Source organism: Thalassophryne amazonica, unplaced genomic scaffold (genome assembly GCF_902500255.1).
Source record: "Thalassophryne amazonica unplaced genomic scaffold, fThaAma1.1, whole genome shotgun sequence".
In the NCBI taxonomy this organism is placed as follows: Eukaryota; Metazoa; Chordata; class Actinopteri; order Batrachoidiformes; family Batrachoididae; genus Thalassophryne; species Thalassophryne amazonica.
The window spans coordinates 1,694-4,198 of NW_022986589.1; the positions used below are offsets into that span (position 1 = coordinate 1,694).

The 2,505-nt window shown below is 43.2% G+C and overlaps 1 protein-coding gene across 1 annotated transcript; it reads left to right on the forward strand.

Moving 5' to 3' along the window:
- Nucleotides 1-988: 988 nt before the first annotated feature.
- LOC117506306 (S-phase kinase-associated protein 2-like) lies at nucleotides 989-1,918 on the forward strand. Its single transcript, XM_034165794.1, has 2 exons — nucleotides 989-1,110; nucleotides 1,184-1,918. The coding sequence occupies exons 1-2, from the start codon at nucleotides 992-994 to the stop codon at nucleotides 1,395-1,397; spliced, it is 333 nt and encodes a 110-aa protein (XP_034021685.1). The 5' UTR covers nucleotides 989-991; the 3' UTR covers nucleotides 1,398-1,918.
- Nucleotides 1,919-2,505: the final 587 nt, after the last annotated feature.

Here is a 2,505-nt window from a genome sequence, read left to right on the forward strand (position 1 = left end):
TCAAACTCTGTCATAATTGTGTTAGAAACCAGTCACCATTTGTTTTAGTATACATCTGTGTAGTTAATAAATAAAATAATCTTCACGGACGATTCATTTGCGCGCGCAGGTTAAAAAAAAAAAAAAAAAAACTGGCTGCTGCTTACTCTCCCCTCAAACTCTGTCATAATTGTGTTAGAAACCAGTCACCATTTGTTTTAGTATACATCTGTGTAGTTAATAAATAAAATAATCTTCACGGACGATTCGTTTGCACGCGTAGGTAAAAAAACAAAAAATAAAATAAAACAAAACTGGCTGCTGCTGCTGCTGCTTACTCTCCCCTCAAACTCTGTCATAATTGTGTTAGAAACCAGTCACCATTTGTTTTAGTATACATCTGTGTAGTTAATAAATAAAATAATCTTCACGGACGATTCATTTGCGCGCGCAGGTTAAAAAAAAAAAAAAAAAAAACTGGCTGCTGCTCACTCTCCCCTCAAACTCTGTCATAATTGTGAAATAAAGAACAAAAGGGACATAAGTCCTGCTCACAGGCTGGCTGCCAGAGACAGGACATGTCCACATCAAGTATAAACTCCAGACATCTCCATGTCACTACATATCCAGTCCCTGATTGGTCATCGCGATGCGACAAGACGAAAAAGTTCCGATTTTTCAACTTGGGGAGGAGGGCGACGCGATATCGCACCACAAACATGCCAATCGCTCAAAATTGCTTCATTCGCGTCCATTGCATTGCATGGCTTGAACTTTTGTGGCGCCACAACGTGTCCTTCCATAGGGATTACATGGCAACATGTTGCCGCCGATGCTCGCGTGTTGTCCAGTGTGAACGCGGCATATGGACTTTGAAACTTGGTCCTTACTACGACCTTTTGGTTTTTACGTAGCCCCTTTAAAAGCCCTCAGACACTCGTGGTGATGAATGTAAGCGTATCAGCAGACGAACATCTTGTGTGTTGACTCTGTGTCATGACTCCATTGGTTCATGTGTTGCAGTGACAGCGTGCTGCTGATGGCTGACTGCTTCACGGTTCTGGCACAGCTCAAACATCTCCTCCATCTGTCGCTGAGTCGCTGCTACCACATTCACGCAGCTGCCTTCAGGTAGGTTTGTGTGTCCGGGTGTCGCTGGTTTCCTCCGGCTCACACGCTGACCGTGCCTTTGCCGTCTCTCCAGTGGCTTTGAGCAGACGTTCCCCACGGTGCGGCTACTGGATGTGTTCGGGCTCGTGCATGACAGCCAGCTGCCCTCCCTGAAGAATGAAATTCCTCGCATCTCCATCAACTCCAAGCCCTTCTCCGGCGTGGCCCGTCCCACGCCGGCACTGTGCCCCAAGCACCACGAGCGCACCATGTGGGGCAGGAGCTGTCGGCTCCGGTTCAAGATGTAACCGCGGGACGAGTCTTTGTCCATCCTGCAGCATTTTAACGACTATGTGAGTGTTGGCTGCATGTAGTGGGACTAAAGGTCACACAGCGAGCCCAAACATTCTGAAAGTGTTTGTAGATGAATGAAATACTACGAAAACTTTGACCAGTGCAGATGACGAGTCCAGTTGTGGTTGGAAAGTTGTGTTTTTTTTGTTTTGTTTTGTTTTTTTAAGAGGAGTGTGTCGGGTTTCATGATGTTTCATGATAAGCAGCAGTGTTTAATAAGTGTTAAACTTTAACCCTGATGTCAGCTGTAATAATGTCAGGACACAATTACAATCACTAAAATGGTTTAAATGATGCTGAATCACAAGTTTACAAGGTGTGTGTGTGTGTGTGTGTGTGTGTGTGTGTGTGTGTGTGTGTGTGTGTGTGTGTGTGTGTGTGTGTGTGCGTGTGTGTGTGCGTGCGTGCGTGCGTGCGTGCGTGCGTGCGTGCGTGCGTGTGAATTCTTTGGAAATGATGAAGCAACATTTGACACTTTGAGACTCAACTTGAAGAACTTTAAATTTGTAAACTGTTAACACAATAAATGCATTTTTCTGACTCATCCCTTTGTCCTGTTTTTTTTATTATTATTATTATTATTATTATTCATCTGTCGAGGTCCAGCGTAACCCATCTTAAAATGTTCCTGTTCTGCCATGAAACTAATCCTTTTTCCACTGTGAGATGCTGCTAATGAACAGAATGAGGAGTGATCCAAACCCTCCAGGCCCAAAATATAATTAGTGCTGCGTTTCATACCAACCAAAGCCTGAAGAGATCAGTCATTTTTTGCTCAGTATGTTGTATCCACAGTCGCCCCGTCATATGCTTAATGTGTTAATTACCACACTTGAACTCAAATGGTTTTTGAAACATTGACATAAGATGCTACATAATTGATAAAACACATTGGGGAAGTATTTACCAGAGTTCTGAGGTTTTCTGGCTGATTTGAAAATATGAAGGTTGATATCAAGGATTAATAAAAAATGTTTAAAATTAAACACAAGTCCACATTATACACTGAACGTTATGTAAGACTTCCCTATAGAAATGCCCCCCCGTCATTTTTATTGTCCT